Source organism: Notothenia rossii, assembly GCF_949606895.1.
Source record: "Notothenia rossii genome assembly, chromosome: 7".
Lineage (NCBI taxonomy): Eukaryota > Metazoa > Chordata > Actinopteri > Perciformes > Nototheniidae > Notothenia > Notothenia rossii.
In genome coordinates this window covers 49,929,361-49,951,280 of record NC_136905.1, presented here as the reverse complement: position 1 = coordinate 49,951,280, position 21,920 = coordinate 49,929,361, and the positions used below count along the sequence as shown (strand labels likewise).

Here is a 21,920-nt window from a genome sequence, read left to right as displayed (position 1 = left end):
CCCTACTGTAATATTGCGACGGGAAAAAAAAACTTTTCAGTGCACATCATGCTCTGCCGCTCCGACAGGGAGCTCTACTGTGAACACCTGAACGGCCCGTTCTAACAGCTGTTCACCAGCGGTCCAGTCTGTGCCACAGTGACTCCGGACGCACAGTTAATATTAACGAACGCACCGTAGGTAATGTAGCTGCTGAAGCTAGACCATCATCGCCGAGCAGCAGAGGCTTATTATACATCATGAGCAGAGCCGACAGGCAGGAAGACTCGAGCACACAGCTCGCGCTTCATTATAATATATAAAAAAAAGCTCGCGGCCGCACATTAATCCGGGTCCCAGACCCCCTCCCATACCCCAAAAATATTTTTATTGCAGATCTACAGGAATCACAAAAACGACCTATTTTGGATTCAAAACGGAGAATTTCGCCGAAAGGTGACAAGTTTGCATCCCTGGACAAGATAACCAAAATCCTTGAATCTACACACAGCAAATAAACTCAAATGACACAACGAGATGTAAAAAGGAGATCACACATATAGTCGATATATAACTGGCCGCTTCAATCTGAAGAGCAACTAAAACAAAACACGGGAGTGTATCTTGTTCTTGTGAACACTAATGTTATCCACAGCATACACAGACACCACAAAGTTCTTAAGGAGAAAACTAGTTGCTAAAACAAAACACGTTAGTGTACCTTGTTAGCTAGCTGACATTATCCTTAAACATTGCACTCATATTACTCACTGAAACCTTGTAAAGCCGGTCCCGCATGCTGGCTCTTACAGAACCGCTCCCTTTCGTGTATGTACAGCTCTCAACATGCCCAGACTTGTAGTGATTTTCACCTCGTTTTATACTTTTTCGCCTCATTCTGAAAGAAACAGGTGAAATTTACTAACGTGACAGCCATCTTTGTGATGGTGACGCGTATTGTGCGAGACCAGAGACCTGTAGTTCACTGAGCGGTTTCACACAAAAAAAATTGTAACTTCACAGTTTTACGACACATTTTTATTTTTTTGACTTGCAAAATGTTATTTTAATTTGACAAACATCATATGTGTCATTCGTGGCACAATTCAAACGGGATCGAAAGATGACTTTTCTCTCTCCATTGACGTCAATGTATAATTTTCCGCTTCCGGGGTCCCATGGGTCGGAAGTAGATGGGCGGGACTTCGCCTCTCTATAGAGGAATGTTAAGCCCTCCCACTATTTTCCAAGAGGGCGTTGCCAGATTTTCAATTTCAGGTTTTAACCAGGAGATGGCGCTTCATTCACAAATACAGAAAGACAAGTTTCATGGACTTTCAGTTGTGTTTTGAAGAGCATTTGAACACATCAATATTTTAGATCAACTAAAGTATATCTAATCTTGTAATTCAATAATATATAGTCTTTATATATTAAATAATCATAATGTAAATGTTTACATTACACTTCTTTATTTGTTATGCTCATACTTTAGCCTTTACAATCGTTTGCTTTAATATGCAGTATATTTTTGTGTTTGCTTCCTCCTGCTCCCTTTCGGACACATACTGTATGATTTATTATTATTATTAATATGAAGATATTATTAAGATAAGATAAGATGTTACTTTATTGATTGAACATTTTAGTTTAGAATGTGCTGTCCCACGGTAATTCAGAAGGCTCACAGGTCACATTCCGACCATTATTTAAAACAATAGGTGCTTTCACACCGTCTACAGTTTGCTTTGTATAGAGGGAGCTCTGTCAGTTTTCGAATTACCCATTTGCTTTCGGGGAGCCCTATTTTTCAGAGCAAATCCTGCAACTAAATATGTCACACGCACGCTCTGTTGACTGGCGCAGCAGCGCGGATGCGATCAATTGCTATAAAAACACTCTTCTACTAATACAGACGGTGTCACTATGCCGGCGGATGTGGCCGTTGTTGAAGCCTCTTCAGGCTCCCCATCGGCAGGACTCTCCCTCGGTGTGGAGCTGTCAAGCTCGACCCTAACGCCGCTTACAGCCGGCCAACTAAAAGTTGTTTTCCGTTCACGTTGTGATTTTTAGACTCCTTCGCTTCTTTGCTTGTGAATCCAAAAGCTGTGACGCTTGGCTGTTTTCGTTTTGCCATATTTTTTTATTACACAGCCAGAGTTAAAAAAATATCAATATGAACATTTCAAATACCGCGCCGGCATCACCGCCATAACCATAGCAACGTAAGTAAGAATGCAGCGCCGCCACGTACAGATGGTAACACCCAGACATATTCACAAATATAAAACAAATATTCAGAAACTGTAATGAACAATAACTACTATTTATTTCAAGAACTGTTATTTACAGAAACTCAACATTTCTAATCTGTGTGACACAAATATGCACGATTGTTTTGGGCTCCCCCTATTTATCTCAAAGTCGGCCTTCAGGGGAGCTCCCTCCCTCTTCGGGGGAGCCAAGCTCCCCCTAGCTCCCCCCCATTTCGAACAGTGTCTGTGGCTGAATGGCCAGCGATTAGGTGCGGCGCATTTGATTGGTGATCAGAGTTAACTGCCTGCCGTCAGATTTCATTTAAAAAACAGATCTGATTTTAAGACTATTTCTGCGCTCATAAAGAACGATAAGAATAAGAATAATGCGTATTGAACTGGTTTCATTAATTAGTGAGTTTATTTAACACTAGAACCGCCAATCGGGTCAATTTGTGTGATGTGTGTTGTGTGTGTGCAATGTAACTTTTTTTCAATAAAAATATTAAAGTCTCCCAGTCCGTGACTTTTCCTGAAAGTGTGTTATGTAGCACCCTATGTGGTTAAAAATTGCATTCTAATAGCGGGATTTGACGGGTTTAGGTAGGCCTATACAAAAACCTCTGGCGGTTCTAGTGTTAAGGTAATTAGGTACAGTAGAAGCCCTTTTTTATCAGTAACAAATTTAGCAGTTGAACATAAAAGTAAACTAACTGAGGGTCACTTGCAATTACAGTGTTGTGTCTAACTGTAAGCTTGTCACTCAGAGTAACCTACCGTTAATTTAGCTGCTGGAGAACAAAGATCAAGGGGGGACGGGGGCAGAGAGCTGTGGTTGATGGGCCATTAGTTGTGTAAATACACAGCTGAGAGCTGCCGTTTCATTCAGACTGTTTAAAAAACTGTAACAACGGACTATTTTTCTTAGCGGATGCATGTCAATTTAAATCAATACATACAACTATTTTTTTAATCAATAAAAACATTTTCTAAATCCATAAAAGTATTTCAATTAATATTGGGAGTCATGTCGTTACTTTGTTGAGAATGTGGCCGTGTAATAAGCGGGATAATTTGCAGCGACTTGTTCCTTATGGGGAAAATAACACCCGTCATGTGTGTGTAGAGGTGTGTGTGGTTAAAACACTTTCATAAAGTGAAGGAATTTCCTTTTATAAAACAGCTGTGGGCAGCAGTGAGTGTCACGGACATGAATTCATAGATCAAGGCAGACTGGTGCACACACTCTCCTGTCCTGCCAGGCGACACGCCCGTTCTAAGCCGTGTCCCTCACTCACATCCCAAGCATCCCCGAAAAGTGTATTATGTTGTTACATCTCAGATGTTATGTTTCAGTTGTGCTCTGTCTATGTTCAGTGATTCAAACTTGTCACCTTTTGGCGAAATTCGCCGTTTTTAATCCAAAATAAGTCGTTTGTGTGATTCATGTAGATCTGCAATACAAATATTTTTGGGGTATGGGGGGGGCTGGGACCCGGAGTAATCTGCGGCCGTGAGCTGTTATGTGCCATCATGACACGCATGGTGTTCTTTTTTTATATATTATAATGAAGTACGAGCTGTGTGCTCGAGTCTTCCTGCCTGTCGGCTCTGCTCATGGATGTATAATAAGGCTCTGCTGCTCCGAGATGATGGTCTAGCTTCAGCAGCTACATTACCTACGGGTGCGTTCCTTAATATTAACTGTGCGTCCGGAGTCACTGTGGCACAGACTGGACCGCTGGTGAACAGCTGTTAGAAAGTTCAGGTGTTCAGAGCAGCGCTCCCTGTCGGAGCGGCAGAGCGTGATGTGAACTGAAACGTTTTTCTGTGGCAATATTATTTAAGGAATCGTTGAGCTAGCTAGCTTGCATACATTGTCACTATCTGCTAACGTTAGCTTTAGCCTTCTATTTCTAATAGTCTTTTTTCATAGGCTATAAACAGAGGTGGTATAAGTATATATATATTGTACTTGAGTAAAAGTAGAAGTACTCAGATCTTGTACTTGAGTAAAAGTAGAAGTACTCAGGTCTTGTACTTGAGTAAAAGTAGAAGTACTCAGATCTTGTACTTGAGTACAAGTAGAAGCACACAGATCTTGTACTAGAGTAAAAGTAGAAGTACTCAAATCTTGTACTTGAGTAAAAGTAAAAGCACTCAGGTCTTGTACTTGAATAAAAGTAGAAGCACACAGATCTTGTACTAGAGTAAAAGTAGAAGTACTCAGGTATTGTACTTGAGTAAAAGTAGAAGTACTCAGATCTTGTACTTGAGTAAAAGTAATAGTCCCAGAGTGTAGGAATACTCTGTTACAGTAAAAGTCCTGCATTCAAAATGTTCCTCAAGTAAAAGTAGAAAAGTATTATCATCAAAATATAGTGAAAGTAGCGACAGTAAAACTAGTCATTGTGCAGATTGGTCCATTTCAGAATAATAGATATGATATGTTTTATAATGATTGATCATGAAAGTGTTCTCAAAGCTGATAAAGGTGCAGCTAGTTTGAATGACTTTGTATACTGCAGGGTAGCTTGTGGATTTACTCCAGGTGGAACTAAAGTCTGAATTAACACTTGATTATATTTCACATCATTCATCCACATCTGTAAAGTAACTAAAGGTATTAAATACATGTAGGGGAGTAGAAGTACACCATTTACCTCTGAACTGTAGTGGAGTAGAAGAACAAAGTAGCAAAACATTGAAATACTTAAATAAAGTACAAGTATCTCAAAATTGTGCCCAAGTATAGTACTTGTTGAGTTTATGAACTTAGTTACTTTACACCATGTGGCTATAAAGATAAATAGACTTAAGCCTTGCACAGAGTCACGAAAATACATTTTCAAAATGCTCAACAGTGCTGCCAAAATTATAAACTGACTGCTACACAATTTAAAATAAATGCTTTTACATATTTCTATTAGATGTGACTCTTTGGCGTTTCTGTTATTATTAACACTGCTGCTTTAGTTGTTCTGACTGCTAAAATCCTCTGTCATTCCGTGGGGTGGGGGAGCCGGGGGCTCGGATCCTTGTCACCTTTTTCATACCTGATGAGTTTGCATCCCTGTATGTTAAAAAGCCTCAGTCACCTTAATTCATGTAATAAAAACATCTCTGGTCAGTAACACTCAAAGCTAAATGTGCAATACCATGTTCAGCTATGTTACTATTTATAATGTTATTGTTGTTACATCAGAAGATGTACATATTGAAATGATTTCTTAACTTACAGTAGGCTATTTTTTACAATGTGTGTTGGAAGGATTTATTAAATGACAATGAATATTGTCATTGTTGAAGGATTTTAGAGAAGGGTGAACTATAAGCCTGAATTACATAACATTTTATACCTAATAACATAAAAGCCACAATAAATAAATCACAATTATTCTAGTTATTTTTACCTCCCGTATTGCTTTCAACCCACCAGCTTTTATGGTGTTGTTACGTCACTAACTGTAAGCTTGTCACATACAGTCTATGGTCACTCAGAGTAACCTACTGTTAATTTAGCTGCTTGAGAAGAAAGATCAGGGGGGGAGGGGGGGAGAGAGCTGTGGTTGATGGGCCATTTGTTGTGTAAATACACAGCTGAGAGCTGCCGTTTCATTCAGACTGTTTAAAAAACTGTAACAACGGACCATTTTTCTTAGCGGATGCATGTCAATTTAAATCAATACAGAAAACTATTTTTTAAATCAATAAAAACATTTTCTAAATCCATAAAAGCATTTCAATTAATATTGGGAGTCATGTCGTTACTTTGTTGAGAATGTGGCCATGTAATAAGCGGGATAATTTGCAGCGACTTGTTCCTTATGGGGAAAATAACACCCTTCATCCAGATGAGGATCCCTCCGCTACACTTTGGGATCCTGATCGACCGACGAAGCTCCATTAAAATATACATATTTTTGGTGAATTACTGAGTTTAGGCACGTTAATAACGTTTTAATGAAGTTGAATACAGTATATTCATATGTGTCAGTGATTTCATGTCAATTCGGCGAACATAAACATAAATGATCGTGGTGAAGATGATGATTAAATTAGGATTACAAATCGAGAGCCGGGCTGCATTTCCCCCCGTTCGTTTTTTTCGAATAACAAAATGATTTTGTTAAATAACAAAATGATTTTGTTAAATAACAACTGTTAAATGTGTTCTTTATTCTCGCGTCCAGGAGAGAAGCTTTAAAATGAGACTAAATGGAGTCTCTGAAAAGATTCAAATGGGATACTTTAATTAAAAAAGGCGCGGTAGTGTTACAGACAGAATATTGTTCCGGCAGAAAACAGCTGTGATCTGGTTCTCCTGAGCAAGAAGAAGACAGCGGATCTCTCCTCCGGCGCTGCTATATATATCCTCTGCTGGCTCCTCCCCGCCAGCCGGCTCACCTCGTCTCCAATGTCCGTTATTGCATTTAAACAGAGGATAGGTTCTTTTCACATTCAATATATGCTTAACACGCCGTTTCTCCTCATATTCTCTTTCATCACTTTTCATTTAACACATTCTAAACGCTGTAATCAATACTCTAAACAATACTTCTCGGCTCGTTTGGTTTCCGGTCATTCCGGATGTTGTCACATGCTACTCTCGTCTGTAAACAATAATGTATTCAAATAAACTGTACTTTCATTTAATATTCAACATGGTAGTATCTCAACATCTATCGTTGTAGTGTTAAATCAGTAGGCTTCGGTTTTCACCACTCCAAGTCATTTCGCTTCTCAATTCACCTCTTTAGCAAATCGTATATTAGCCACATGCTAAATGCTAACCGTAGATGAAGGACTTTCAGACTAAAAGCTTAACTGCTTGTGCACAAGAATTTCTGGTTTTTCAGTATAAAAGAGCGTTTAAACTGACGGTATGTTTCAGCTACATTATAGCATCAAAACATTGATTTTAATTTCTAACAGTCCCTCCTTACACACCTAAAAGGTGTGTATAATACTGAAATCAATGAGTTCTTCATCTGAACTTCGCATAGTACATATCTCATATTACAAACATACAATCTAAATGGAATGGTTCAATAGGCTTAACTTTACAAAAATACAAAATAAATTCTTGTCTGTGTTCAAACATAAAAGTTTTCCCTTGTGCATAACTTCTAGTGTTTACATTCAATATCATTCTTCAAAATAGCAGCAATGGCTTGGTATCAGAACATTTCTTCCTCCCTCCTTTCACAGAAACTGTTCTCATACCACGCTCAGTGTTAAGGCACTTGTTTTTACAAAGTGAAAAGAAACAAACCATTTTAGAATAGCAATGATTTATACAACATGAAATCTACCATATTAGAATAGTATAAAAATAATAAAGTCAAATAAAATGGACTATCTTAGAATAGTGTAAAATTAATTGGAATAATAAAAATATTAAAAATATACTATCTTGGAATAGTATGAAGTAAATTGAAATGGATTCACTCCATTTTAATTTTGCTCACTTCTTCACATGATTTCATCATTTAAAGAATCACATCGGCTGGACATTCATTGATCAATCTCATCTCCGAACATCCGTATCATTTAAACTAACTCATCATTGTCATCCACATCTGTATACGGGGTGGGTCGTCTTGTTCTGCTAGCATTTGTAACCGTCTCCTCCTGAGAAATTTACCCTCCCTCCTTTCATACCATTTAAGGTATGAAAGTAATATGTTCTCTAGAAGGGGCCGTCGTGATCAATCGGTACGTTCTACTCTGGGGTACGGCATTCTAGACAGTCATTTCTGGGAGAAGATTTTGGTCAGTTACAACAGTTGTAGAGTTTCATCACTTAAAAGTTCCTACTCAGTACCTTTGGGTGGTCTGTTCTAATGCAGTGATAGAGTCCCTGAAATGGTGTGAAAACTTGTGGAATATCAATAACTCATTATACTAATTTATTTTCAATTATGATCTACTTAAATAACTATGCTAACCCCTTTTACAGTGTGTGGAACCTTGGGTGCCCAAGCATGTGATAATTACTCCCTCCTTTAACAAGGATTTTAAAAACAGAAGTCATTTCATTAATGGTTTGTAGTTTAATTCAGGAATTTACACCTATGGCAGATATGTTTCTCCTTTAAATAACATCTCTAAAAGTCAGGTCATCTGGTGAATGGATGACCTTTAGGAGTTGGTGGCGCTTGTCTTTTAAAACTCATACTCTGGTGCCGTGCGCTCCCTCTGAAGCTGCAAGTAAGATTTAAAACATCTGCAGGGTGGGTTGAGCGACCCCTTCTCCCTAAACGATGTTTGTTGTAACAAATATGCACCATCACAATGAGTGATCCAAGGCCCCCCATGTATTACTCCCAACTACATTAGTTTTTTTTTTTAAATTAAACTTTGCTTTCGCTCTTTGCCCAGTGTCATTTTAAAACTCTACATCTTGGACGAAAAACAAATGTTATTTCCACCTTAATCTTCCCTCCTGAGGTAATAACCATGCTACAATGGAGAAATCAATACTCTAGATTGGAATACCACCTTTGGCTTGGTACTAGCTCTACCTTTAACATTTTCCATACAAATAAAGATTTGTCTGCTTTTATAGAGTGGTTACTAAAACCATTCCTTTAAACTGTAGGTCTATACTGTAACAAATTAAATCTTACCCAAATTCACACATGAATAAAAAACTCTTAAAGAATAATTTGTTCATATGATGAAAAGATTGAATAATATGTTCTACCCTCAGTGTGTTTTTAGGGTTATTTAATAGTTTCCTCTTTTTTCTTTATAAATTCACCAATTGATTCATTCATGGCTGATAAATCTTTTTCTTTACGTATTTCTCGTTGGTGAATAAGTGTGTTTATGTGTAAACTCACTCCCGTTTTCCTTCTCTCCCCCTCTGGTTGTCAAGCCACGACCCCCTCACATTCTGCCGGACCATGCCAACTCCTCCGTTCTTTCCTCTCCTCCGTCCACCTTCTCCTCAGTCCATCTGCTCTTGGATCCTTCCGCTGTAACTCTCTTCAGTGTCCCATCTGCTTTGCTTTTCATCTCCTCCTTTACATTCTCTACTTTGTTGCATGGAGGGCGTATTCCGCTCTCATGTCCCACACTCTGCTCTTGTGCCCAAATCTTGTGGCTCAGCTTGGAACTTCATGTCCTGTGGGGGACCGATGAGAGTGTGCCTTTTTATGTCACCTGGTTTTGGTTCTTGGTGCCTCAGGTGGAGATAGTTCTGGATGCAGCGTTGGAGTTGTTGGTTCAGCTCTGGTTCTCTGTCTGTTCTATGGAGGAGGAGGAGTCTTCCGTGGTGAGGTCTTTTGTCTGCTTGGACGATGGGGTCGTAGCGTTCTGACAGGCGGAGAGAGAGAGAGAGAGAGAGATCTCGGGACGCATTATCTATAGTTAATTCTAACACACTGAGGTAAAATAAATCCAACCTTTTCCACTCTATTTTCCTAATCTTACTATCCATCTTAGTTGTTAAATGTCATCTAAACACAATTCATGTCTACTAATAATTTTACCATATCCCTAAACATTGCCTTCACCCACTGTAACATGTTTATTCCAATTAACTCTTTCAGGAAACCATTTTCTTCTATACATTTAAATACATAGATGTTTCAAGCACCACATATTTCACACACTATAAAGGAACGTCTCCATATTTTCTCCATCACTTTAAATCTCACTGTTATTTAGAACCTTAGTAACTTTTGTGACTGGACATATCTGCAATGTCGCCACTATCTGCTGGGGAATCTTGTTCATAGAGTTTGTACGTACAAAGCTGTACTTGTGGGTTAGTAGCCTGTGTCTAACAATCATTTTCAATAATTGTGCTCAGGTCACCGATCGGTTGTTCATAGCTTAACAGGGGGTGTTTCTGGTACAGACTAAAACATGGATCCAGTGTATTTAGAGATTCCCCTAATCTGTAAATCCCCATCACTTACATATCCCAATAACTTAAACCCATCTCATCATTTGATACAAGAACTGCATATAAGGGGGTGAATCATCTTGATTATAACCGCCTCTTGTTTGGGACCGAGTATTTCTAACTCCTCCTCTTGTTGCTCAGCTGATCTTTTGGCTCTGGGGATAAGTGAAAGTCTCTGAAACACAGCTGGAGTCTTGTTAGTGATGTGGGCATTCTATGAGTGAACTAATGGATCCATGTCTTACATAATATTGTACTCCCCTTCCAACCAGAAAGGTGCCAAGTGTAATGAGCACAATCAACAATGCTATTCTGACTCTTATCCCTAGGGGACCCCACAATTGGTTTGGCTTTGTTCTTGTCATCATCTCTATTTTATCCCTGGTTGTGTCCGTTACAGAATTTAAATAATGAGTACAAAAATAACATAAGAAATTGGACTCTTTTTACAGATGTAAAACAAAAAATAGGTTTTCACATTAATGTACAATCTATAAACAATTTGTCTTTTGAGCTGTTTCTATCTTTATCTTATTTCTATTTATTGTTTTGTTCCAGCTCTGCCAAATCAGTCCTAACTCCCAATAATGTTCTGGAAGTTGCCAGTGAAGGGTGACAATGTGTGAGGTGGTGTCAATTTGCTCCTTTTTCTTTACCTTTAAACCGGAGCGCGTGTGAAGTTTGTTACAACCTTTCACGCTTCCGTCCACCGGGGATGAGCCCACTGTCTTTTATGAACCTTCACCCTCACCCATTCACCTGGCCGAACAGGAGTCTCTTCTGGTGTCTCTGTAGTTTTCCTAGCCTGCTGTGTAGACAAAACTTGCATAATATTACTCAGAGTTCTGACATATTCATCCACTTCTATTTGTCTAATATCTCAAACTGGACCACTCCCTCCTTGGAGAAGGCCCGAGCTTCGGCATACCTCTTGTTGACTACATGTTATTATTTATTAACTACAACGTCACTGAAATCAACATATCTGTATAATCATGACACTCCCTCCTTTGAGCATAAAATGCTCAATTAATATTGCAATGATTACCCTATTCTGAACAGGACATGTAAAACCCATAACGTTGCATTAAAGAAACATAACTTCTCCGTGTACCCACAAGGGGTACAAAAATATCGTATGATTTATGGTTTTCTGATGGTATAAATGCATATTCACTATAAAAAAAAAAATCAGCAATTAGCACTTCTAATAGTTGACTTGTTTCAATAATGGCTTTTGTCATGGCATTATGCATCATCGTTGCTGCGAAAAACAATACCCCTGGTGTCGCTAATGCGTCTCAATAATTCTAGGATTAGAGGATTGGTTGACACTGCTGAACTAACATATGATAAAATAATATTTCTCCAAACTGGAGGGAAAATATGAACTATTCTCTCAGAGAGTGACCTGCATGAAGGGCTGGTGCCCCTCACTCAAATGAGATATTGCCTTACGCACAACACCACAAATCAGTAAAGTTACTCAAGAACAAATAAATAAAGACTGATTCTTGAAACTGTTGTAAAAACCCTACAACTTCTTCATCCAAGCTCTCAATCAGTGTTATGTTATTTAATCTGCAGCTCACGCCTTAAAACAGATACTTCAGACCGATTATAAAATTGTGTTTATGAGAAAAATGTAATCTGACTCCATAAATCAAATAATTGTTTGATTAAAAACTGCACTTCTGGCTAACAATAAATGAAGTTCCCCTTTAAACACAGCCCCGGTCTTCTGACGGGGTCTATCTATGTACTGGCTGGAAAATGTTGGGCCAGTCTCCGTCGCTCCGTCACTGTTCTCCCGTTAACAGTCACTCTCTAGTTCAGCTGGGTTCTTGTTGACTTCTTCACTGGTTTGAGACAAGCGACCCTATCGGACACCTCCCTTTGTAGCCAGACTTCACCACAGCAGAATCGAGTTTCTGTTTTCAGGTCTGGACAGCTTCACGTCAGGTGTATCGCCGCCCCTTGCATATTTTGGGTGGAAGCCCGTCTTCTTGGCCTCACTAGTTGTGTGGACACAATAGTTTTCTGTGTGGGGGAACAACATCACTCGTAATGTATTTTCCTTCTCATAATTACAAAAATAGTCTACTAAATGTTCTACTCTGCTACTTCTAATCTGTGGATGCTCTGTGTAAATTCAATATTCTACTCACTATCTTTTAAATAACATTCAACCTCTCCCTCCTGTGGTGACATATGTGGCTCTATGTAGCTGGATTTCCAAATACTCTAGTGCTGAAGATGCATCACCTGATGGTCTGGTCCTCTAAGCTTCCTCATTGTTGTGGTTGATACCAGGCTGTCTGCGGCATTTGGTTCATGTTTGGAAATTCTGTACGTCTTTGACATCTCTGGGTTGCTTGGTATTTCATATCATTGTAAATGAGATGTTGTCTCCATTCTTCAATGGGTATAGCGTCTAATGCCACCACATCTCCCAGGCTTGCCTGCACTGATTGGGGAAGGGCGTTAATGACCGCGTTCTTCCACAGCATTACGACAGACGGTGAAACGTCATGTCGTTCTCCAGTGGAGTCCTCCCACACTCCTTCACATCTCTTCAGGAAGGCATACATGTCTTCCCCCGGTTCTTTTCTCAGGCTGTTGAGGGCATGTAAACTCCGTGTTGTTGGGTAGATGTGACGAATAGCAGCCCAATAATTCGACCTGATGTAGTCGAATGGAGTGTCATCTGGGTCATTTGTGCAATTGGCCTCGGAATCTATTGCTCTCACTTCAAGTCGTCTTTCAATCCGTCCGAGCAGGGCCCTCATGTCTCCCAAGCACAGGTGGTCCTGGGCTGTGTATCTCTTCTTCAGATCATTCACCCACTTCTGACCTCCTTTCGTGAGTGGAGGTAGCTTTGACACTAATGCTTCCATGTCTCTGTGAGTCCCTTTTTCATTATTCTGCCGAGTTCTTCCACATGTAAGCTGTTTGTCAATCCTTGGCTGGCATCTTCCAGATGGAATACCAGACTTGCAACCATAGCTTTTCTTTTTTCAGCTCTGTTCATAGCAATGTTTACAGGTCCATACCAAGAGGGTTGTCCGGCTTTGATCCATGCTTGTTGTTCTCGCAGGTATTCTCCATTTTCATGGTCAATTACTGCTTTTCTATGGGCTTTCGTTGGTGCTGGTTGATCATCAGCTGGATACAGTCCTCTTGTTTGCCATTGTTCCAACAGTTTCTCCATGTGGTTCCATGTTTTTTGTCTAAGATTTGGAGCTGTTATGGCATCTGATCTGATTTTTACCCTTTCCTTGATATCTGCAGTTGAGCCTGGCCCTGCGTCTAGTCTCAACTTAGTTTGTTTTGGTGACATGTTCTCTAATTATTTATTAACCCATCAAAGATGAAGCACTAATCTTCTGACTAGCACCTTCGTTGCTGTTCGTCCGAACTTTTTTTTTTTTTTTTTTTGCTCAAAGTTTTATTATTTTTATAGATTTTTTTTTTTTTTTAAGTTTAAGGTAAAATATTAATAAAGTTAATTAATATATAAAAAATATGCAAAATTAAAATATGAAATGTTAAAATAAAGTTGTACCGTGTATGGTTTTGACTTTGAAATATGAATTTGGTTCAAATTCACAATGTTATGGTGTTTCCACTATTTGGGTAATAATTCTGTACTACCACCAGAGTGCGCTATTTTAAATTCCAGCTTAATCCACTAGGGAATAGCTGTTTCAAAACTGACTCGTTTTTAACAAGGAGAAACTTAGTTTCCTCAAAAATATCTTTAAAATAGGAATTTACACTATGGTTAAACAACACAACACATAACCGCCAAAACACATTTGCAAAGAAGAATATTCACAATGTTATGGTGTTTCCGCTATTTGGGTAATAATTCTGTACTACCACCAGAGTGCGCTATTTTAAATTCCAGCTTAATCCACTAGGGAATAGCTGTTTCAAAACTGACTCGTTTTTAACAAGGAGAAACTTAGTTTCCTCAAAAATATCTTTAAAATAGGAATTTACACTATGGTTAAACAACACAACACATAACCGCCAAAACACATTTGCAAAGAAGAAGTACTTCCAATAGTTCTAACTCTAACAAGAAGTATGATGTTCTTTAGAAGATGGAATGCCTAGCCTCAGTGTGTTAAAGCAAACAGAGTACTTCAATTAGCATTTCATGAAATGGTGACTGCCGTGTGGCTCACCGTGAACATGAGGTCAAGACAAAATGGCAACTGGTTTTCCAACCTTTGACCTGAAGAACAAAGGGATTTGAGAAAACACCTGGAGTTGAAATTGGTGAGGTGATATTTTGTCTAGTAAATTCAACACACAACACTGTAGTTTAAAATAACATTTCCATTTAGTTTACAATGATAAATGGGCCTCATACCCTTACGTCATAGCCCTCTACCCATGTACGTAAATGTTTTGACTTTAAGAGTCTGTATGGTCATCTCTTCTGTTTAAACACGCTATTTATGGGACAAATAGGACGCTAAGCAAACACAATTAGAAGAATATCGTCTATCTAACGCACGAATGTCGCACTTCCTGCCGTAATCCACAACGCAATGTCTTGAAAAACAGAATGGTGTAACCACTGAGAGCTTCAAACTACTCAGGCCTTTTCCTTGAAATAGGACTTTTTTAAAACAGCCTCACGCTGTTGTTACACAAAACACTCACTCCAATAACCTTAGCTTCAAACTTTGGCTGTGTCTTTGCCTCAAGCAGTCCCGACTGCTTAATGGCCTAAAACCATTCACGTAAAACGTAAAACGCCACAAAAGACACATATAGTGATTGGCCTCTAGCCGACATGTACTAACAGACAAACGAATAGCATGCAGGGTTAAATAGAAAAAAAGAAATTGAACTCACCCTGCCTGTAACAAAGCAACGCCACGTGGTATGCTACCAATATTTATCAATTTAGGCTTGTTTTAACTTAAATTGCACAGCTATTTTCAGGATCCGCTGGCCGCCGTCAAACACACAGAACTAACATTGTCCTACATTAACTATTGAAGAATTCGATATAACAGGTTTCTCCATACCTAGTTGATTTGAGCTCTCTGTGTGCTGAACGGATGCCAGCGGGTCCAGGAAGCAGCCTGCTGTAGTCTCTCCCGGTTTTGCGAGATCCTGGCTAGCTCGCCAATTGTTAAATGTGTTCTTTATTCTCGCGTCCAGGAGAGAAGCTTTAAAATGAGACTAAATGGAGTCTCTGAAAAGATTCAAATGGGATACTTTAATTAAAAAAGGCGCGGTAGTGTTACAGACAGAATATTGTTCCGGCAGAAAACAGCTGTGATCTGGTTCTCCTGAGCAAGAAGAAGACAGCGGATCTCTCCTCCGGCGCTGCTATATATATCCTCTGCTGGCTCCTCCCCGCCAGCCGGCTCACCTCGTCTCCAATGTCCGTTATTGCATTTAAACAGAGGATAGGTTCTTTTCACATTCAATATATGCTTAACACGCCGTTTCTCCTCATATTCCCTTTCATCACTTTTCATTTAACACATTCTAAACGCTGTAATCAATACTCTAAACAATACTTCTCGGCTCGTTTGGTTTCCGGTCATTCCGGATGTTGTCACATGCTACTCTCGTCTGTAAACAATAATGAATTCAAATAAACTGTACTTTCATTTAATATTCAACATGGTAGTATCTCGACATCTATCGTTGTAGTGTTAAATCAGTAGGCTTCGGTTTTCACCACTCCAAGTCATTTCGCTTCTCAATTCACCTCTTTAGGAAATCGTATATTAGCCACATGCTAAATGCTAACCGTAGATGAAGGACTTTCAGACTAAAAGCTTAACTGCTTGTGCACAAGAATTTCTGGTTTTTCAGTATAAAAGAGCGTTTAAACTGACGGTATGTTTCAGCTACATTATAGCATCAAAACATTGATTTTAATTTCTAACACAACATGGTGATGTTTTGTAAATGATTACATGTCTCTTATTTAGCACAGTAGTATGATATCCGTGACATATGGATCTTAACAAAGTTCCGCTGTACATCCAGCATACTGTATCTCACTTTATTTCACATGAGCTCCAGTGTGGAACCCCACTGCACCCCCTGATGGATCAATGATCCATTGCAGCTGGCTTCATTATAATTACATTTATCTATCACGGGGGCGGTCTCAAGTCAAGCTGGAGGTTTTCCCTTGAGCGAGGGTAGATCACGTACCAATCACGGCCCTCGCGTTTCAAACTGTCTGAAATGAATCGCTACATCTGTATAGCTTACCCCCATGTTCAATTGCAATACATTTAGCTATGATGTCCTCACATGTCAATACACACAATTCATTGGAGATCTTTACTTTTACAAGAAAAACTTTGCAGCACCAGTTTGTCTTTCTGGAACAAAGTGGACCTGCACAAATTATACAATTTCATGGTTGGGATCTTCCCCTCCGTCCTCTGACGACCCTCCAGACTGAGAGACAGCAAAAGGCTATAAGATAAGATGGATCTTTATTGATGCCCATAGGGAACAGGTGTTAGCATGCAGCAACAAAATATATTTAAATGTGAAGGTAGCATTGCGGGTGAAAGTCATATGTGCATACAGTGAAAATAATGTTAACTATAAGTTATAAAATAACTCCTGATACATTTTGTTAAATATTTGTAACCCAACTTCTTTTGTGTCGGATAAATCTGTATTCTTATCATCATAGAAAACTGTGTTGTCTCTTACTGCTACCTGTAATGTAGCAAAGGTCATGGATTTTAATAGAATACATTTTTTTTTGTAAAAGTAAAACAATCCCTGCATGTTTATGTTGTACCATTTCATGTTGTTGATCTGTTCCTTCGTCGTCTGCAGCCATCTCTACCTCATCGTCACTCTGAGAGACAGAAAAGTTGAAATCAAATTAATTCAATAAAAAAAGAGGGGCTATTCCTGAGACAGGCATCATAAAAAGAGCATTCAAACAGGATACAAAGACAGTACATGACGGACGAACGACGACCTTGTGGCAATGCACAGTGGCAATGCATAAAAAAAAAATCAGTGACCAAGTAGCTGAGTTATAGTTACGTCCACCAGTGAGTCCAATTTCTTAAGTCTGTGGATCAGTCAATGCAAAAAACTACCATTTCATGATGTGGATCCTCCCCTTTGTCATCTGATGTCCCGCCAGAATGGTGATCAGTCTGAGTTAAAGCAAAAGGCTACACAATAACTATCCTGATAATATAATTTAATGCATCTAACACAACCTCATCGTCACTGTAATACATTATACTCTCACCCACCATTCGATCTTCATTTGAAGCTTCATCACTGGATGAGTCAGAGTCTGTAAATTGATAAAATCACACAGCTGTTACACAGACATTTATACACACATTAATTGTGGGCATTTTAATTTGGCATCTCAGCAAAAAGCTAGGGTTGGTTTATACTGTATATGTCTCAGCTTTTTTAGAGTCAATATTGATTTTATATGTTTTATAACGTAATTTACATATTGCCCTACTGCTATCAAAATAGGAATAATAGCAGTATTCACGAAGTGAATCTATACATGTACATCTAAAAAACGTTTCAAAATGTTGTAGTATACTCTGCTATAATTCGTTGAATACAGTAATGTGAGACAAAAACCACCAAATGAAATACGTCTTATATTGGCAGTTCATCCCGTTCGTCCAATATGAAGAGAAAACCCGTCCTTACCTGTCAGTTGTGCCTCCATACGGGTCCTCCGGTACCGTTATGTAGTCCTGGGAATATCTACCTAAATCTGACAAATATCTTTTGTACATTCTCAGGTTTTCTCTCTTTTTGTGAATGAGAATCAAAATTAAAGAACTTTTTCCAGGCACGGATTATTCTGCCGCTGAAGGGTAGCTGGTGAGTGGTGACGTGCGCGTGCCCAACTTTCGCCTCGCGCTTCCCGCTTCTCTAGCGTTGCTAGGATACAGACCGCAGTGCCAACTGCAATCTCCGGATTGTAATCACTTTGTTGCCACTACTTAGAGCTACTTTTGAACATAAAAATGTACGGGCTCTATGAATTTAGCAATCATACAATCGAAGTTGGCCGGTTAAATTTAATTGAGGGGGAGTACGATCCTGAATTGGACAAGGAGTATCTTGTCTGGTGGCCCCAAAATGGGAAAAAGATGGCTTGGACTGCGAAAGTGTTATCAACTGGCGGTACATTTGCATATTTAAATAGATCATACATGTACAGCTTATCATTATTATTATTAACAGTTGTTAGGCCTATGTTTTATTTGTTAATATATAGCAGTGGTGGCTGGTCAATAGAGGTGCTATGTAAAGTTTTATATTTATAATAAGTACAATACTGTTTAGTATATCAAATCTAAACCGTTATATGTTTCATTAGAATCATTACCCTCTCTCGTCTGGGAATTAAGCACCCCAGCGCAGCAGCAGCCAACCGCTGACCGTTGCTACCCGAAAGATATGGCAGCACATTTCAGCCAATCAGCGTCCTCAGATCTGTTAAATGAAAGGCGCTCTATAATCCGTTCTAAAGTTATTATTAAAAATAAAAAATAGTGTTTTTTATCTAAGAAAGTGTCGCCCATTGGAAACAGTAATTAGTAAAAATATACTTATATTCTTCAGAAAGATGATATCAAAAAAGCAGCCATCCATAGTTCATTATCCTTCAGGTATAGCTCTCAGTTTCAAAAAGGTTGCAGACCCCTGGTATAAAATATGCCCCCATCACCCCCATCTTCCACAGACCCACCTAAAATATGTTTCACCAGCTGCCACTAATAAATAGTTTAAATCACCTGGCTACATAGGTATTATCAGCTAAGTATCATAAGTATACTAATTGGTGTAGCATCACCATATGTTATATTTTCCTATACAGAGTATCATTACCAACATATTGTCATGTAAGCAGACAATGTGACTCACATACAAATGTTGATGTACCCTATATATATATATATATATATATATATATATATATATATATGGATTGTACAAAGTAATAGGCTGAATATCTTTGTTGCTTCCAATAGATGACAAAGGTGCACTCCTCAAGATGAGGAACCGGCTGGTTGAAGGTAAAGAACCTTTGGAACAATCCGGGCCGATAGGAAAAGGCAAGAAGGCAAAGAAAAGGAGGCCTTTTCTGGAGGAGGACGACGACGTGGAACTGTCAGAAGTGAGTTATTCAAAATCGAAACACCACCAGTTTATGAAGATACACACACAACCACACACAAATTCTTTTTTTTATATATGTTGTTGTCTGTTCTCAGGAGAGACCAAGCAAAAAACCAAGGCCGGAGTCATCGTCATCCACAGACATTATCCAAAAATATAAGGATCTTCAGAAGGTATGTATCTGTTTTATACTAAGTCCAAAGTGCAGTGACCTAAATGTACCTAAACTGTGCAATACATACCTGGCTGCTAAATCCTCAAAACACAAGTACATTTATTTAGAACTAACTTTCCACACTGGCTTTTAAACCTAACCTTCTTTTTTTTTAATGGTGTGCTTTTTGATAGGCCCAAGAGGTGAACAAAAATAGTTACCAGACGACGTTGGAGGAAAGGGTTGCTGCACTGGAGAGGGAGAATTATTCCCTCAGGAATGCTTTGAGCATCATTGAAGGTATGTTGATTTAACTGTGCTTGAGTAAAAGTAGAAGTACTCAGATCTTGTAGTAAAAGTAGAAGTACTCAGATCTTGTAGTAAAAGTAGAAGTACTCAGATCTTGTTCTTGAGTAAAAGTAGAAGTACTCAGGTCTTGTACTTGAGTAAAAGTAGAAGTACTCAGATCTTGTACTTGAGTAAAAGTAGAAGTACCAGAGTGTCAGAATACTCTGTTACAGTAAAAGTCCTGCATTCAAAATGTTCCTCAAGTAAAAGTAGAAAAGTATTATCATCAAAATATAGTTAAAGTAGCGACTGTAAAAGTAGTCATTGTGCAGATTGGTCCATTTCAGAATAATATATATGATATGTTTTATAATGATTGATTATTAAAGTGTTCTCAAAGCTGGTAAAGGTGCAGCTAGTTTGAATGACTTTGTATACTGCAGGGTAGCTTGTGGATTTACTCCAGGTGGAACTAAAGTCTGATTTAACACTTGATTATATTTCACATCATTCATCCAAATCTGTAAAGTAACTAAAGGTATTAAATGCATGTAGTAAAAGTACAGCATGTACCTCTGAACTGTAGTGGGGTAGAAGAACAAAGTAGCAAAACATTGAAATACTTAAATAAAGTACAAGTATCTCAAAATTGTGCCCAAGTATAGTATTTGTTGAGTTTATGAACTTAGTTACTTTACACCATGTGGCTATAAAGATAGAAAGACTAAGCCTTGCACAGAGGCATGACAATGCATTTTCAAAATGCTCAACAGTGCTGCCAAAATTATAAACTGACTGCTCCACAATTTAAAATAAATGCTTTTATATATTTCTATTAGATGTGACTCTTTAGCGTTTCTGTTATTATTACAACTGCTGCTTTAGTTGTTCTGATTGCTAAAATCATCTGTTATTCCTAAATTTAAAGCCGATTTTCCGTGGGGTGGGGTGGTCGGGGGGCTTGGATCCTTGTCACCTTTTTCATACATGATGAGTTTGTATCCCTGCTGTCTACCTGACTGTCTTTCTGTTTTTGTAATTTGTCTCTTCATCTGTTAATTCCCCTTTTCTTTATTTCTTTCTCTCTTTAGGTGAAGTTAAATCTGTCTTCAAAGAGAAGACAGAGGCGGAGATCAAGGGCTACATACGCCAGAAACTCTCCAATTCGGCGAAGATCCTCAAAAGGAAAACATTTTTAAAAAATCAATTTGTTCGGCCACGTTAGGCCATTATGTTTTTTCATGCAATATTGTATGTTCGGTAGTATACATTAAAAATGTTAATACATGTAAATACATATTGAGTCCATGTATTATTTGTATTTGCCTCAGTCCATTATTTGTATTTGATATAGCCTACCATTGTACATTCTACAGTATCTACAGTTTGGTACAGGTGTGACACAAATACAAGAACATATGTATTTACCATGGTAATTGTTATGGTGCCAGGGGTAGTGATTTATCAAGCCCTCCAACAGCCATATGAAATGTTACCATAGTACTTGTACCATAGTACCATGGTATATTTACCACGGTACATGTACCACAGTATTTTTTGACAGATAGTACCATGGTATATTTTATAGTACCATGGTATTTGTTCCATAGCACATATAGTAATGTACCATGGTACATACCATGGTTTGTACCATGGTACAATCTGTCAAAAATACCATGGTACATATACCATGGTAAATATACCATGGTACTATGGTACAAGTACTATGGTAAAATGTCTTATGGGGGGGTTCCACACTGGAGCTCATGTGAAATAAAGTCAGATACAGTACGCTGGATGTACAGCGGAACTTTGTTAAGATCCATATGTCACGGATATCATACTCTGTGCAAAATAAGAGACATGTAATCATTTACAAAACATCACCATGTTGTTATTTAACAAAATAATGTTGTTTGTCGAAAAAAATGAACGGGAGGAAATGCCCGGCTCTCGATTTGTAATCCTAATTTAATCATCATCTTCACCACGATCATTTATGTTTATGTTCGCCGAATTGACAAAAAATCACTGACACATATGAATATACTGTATTCAACTTCATTAAAACGTTATTAACGTGCCTAAACTCAGTAATTCACAAAAAATATTTATATTTTAATGGAGCCTCGTCGGCAGATCA

General features: G+C 38.5%; 1 protein-coding gene across 1 annotated transcript; it reads left to right on the top strand.

Annotated features, from left to right (window-relative positions):
* Window positions 1-6,374: 6,374 nt before the first annotated feature.
* LOC307046566 (uncharacterized protein) lies at window positions 6,375-21,064 on the top strand. Its single transcript, XM_079692976.1, has 5 exons — window positions 6,375-16,026; window positions 16,496-19,333; window positions 19,431-19,508; window positions 19,684-19,789; window positions 20,869-21,064. The coding sequence occupies exons 2-5, from the start codon at window positions 19,211-19,213 to the stop codon at window positions 21,000-21,002; spliced, it is 441 nt and encodes a 146-aa protein (XP_079549102.1). The 5' UTR covers window positions 6,375-16,026; window positions 16,496-19,210; the 3' UTR covers window positions 21,003-21,064.
* The last annotated feature ends 856 nt before the right edge of the window (window positions 21,065-21,920 follow it).

What these genes read in the sequence shown, in the direction of transcription:
- LOC307046566 (XM_079692976.1), top strand. Translation starts at nt 19,211, where the DNA reads ATGAGGAACCGGCTGGTTGAAGGTAAAGAACCTTTGGAACAATCCGGG. An exon ending in ACGACGTGGAACTGTCAGAA is followed by an intron (nt 19,334 to 19,430) that starts GTGAGTTATTCA and finishes GTCTGTTCTCAG; the next exon opens with GAGAGACCAAGCAAAAAACC. An exon ending in TGCTTTGAGCATCATTGAAG is followed by an intron (nt 19,790 to 20,868) that starts GTATGTTGATTT and finishes TTCTCTCTTTAG; the next exon opens with GTGAAGTTAAATCTGTCTTC.